At 36.2% G+C, this 849-nt stretch overlaps 1 protein-coding gene across 1 annotated transcript in view; it reads right to left on the bottom strand.

Annotated features, from left to right (window-relative positions):
- LOC106116887 (uncharacterized) overlaps positions 1–617 on the bottom strand; it is a gene marked incomplete at both ends in the record, with an annotated part of 2883 nt that extends 2266 nt beyond the window's left edge. The window contains one exon of the mRNA XM_013310946.1: positions 50–617. Within this exon, the coding sequence (XP_013166400.1) occupies positions 50–617 (568 nt within the window). The remainder of the gene's footprint in view (positions 1–49) is intronic.
- Between the last annotated feature and the right edge of the window lie 232 nt (positions 618–849).

Genomic DNA, 849 nt, shown 5'->3' with positions numbered 1-849 from the left:
GTGTTTAGTATCTCGTTTTTCTCTTGTTTTTCATATGAATCTTTAATACCTAACATCTCTATATTCCACAGAAATTCCAGTGAATCTGTCTGTAATGATGAAACAAAGTTTGAGCTCACAGTTGTACTGCATACTCCTTGAACTGGGCCTTGTAGTGTCCACCCCAGTTTTGTTGGTATTGCTACTAAATTGTCATCTAACCGAATGAAGTTTTCTTTAATAATGTAACCTAATTGATCCGATCCAATTAATATACTAATATCTTTGATACTTTCCGCTGCGTCAGTTAACCAGATCTGATGCCTCCTCAAGTTTTCTATCAGCTTTGGGTCTTGCACTTTGGGTAAACTTCCGCAAAGCACATCTTGTTCTAATGCTGTCATAGTAGTATGAAACTTATCATCTAAACTACTTACTCTAAACTTGAAGACTTTATGCATTTTTGCAGGTTTCTTCACACCGCTAAATAGCGAGTGGCTGAGGTTCTCGTTGCCTGTTACCTGAAGTCCAAGATCTTCTGCCAGCTCCCTCTTTATATATGTCCTCTGTGAACCAGAATCTAGAAGTATTCTTATTTTCTTCTCTTGTTTACCATTAGAAACTTTGACTACTAGCGTCTGTAACAAGGTAGTTATGTCATTACTTATGAAACTATTGTTTACTTCCTTATTGTTTTCACAATGTTTTTCTGTTGTGTTCTGCTCACAGATCTTCGGTTGTGCGTGGAGCTTTGGACATAACATAACAACATGTCTCTTACTACAATACATACATCTAATAAATACTTTACAATACTTGGCGAGATGTCCTTTCTTTAAACATATGTAACACCCACCTTTTTTCCTTAAT

This window comes from Papilio xuthus, unplaced genomic scaffold (genome assembly GCF_000836235.2).
Source record: "Papilio xuthus unplaced genomic scaffold, Pxut_1.1 DF827705.1, whole genome shotgun sequence".
NCBI classification, from domain to species: domain Eukaryota; kingdom Metazoa; phylum Arthropoda; class Insecta; order Lepidoptera; family Papilionidae; genus Papilio; species Papilio xuthus.
The sequence above is the reverse complement of the archived record's forward strand: the minus strand, read 5'-3'. Positions and strand labels throughout refer to the sequence as shown.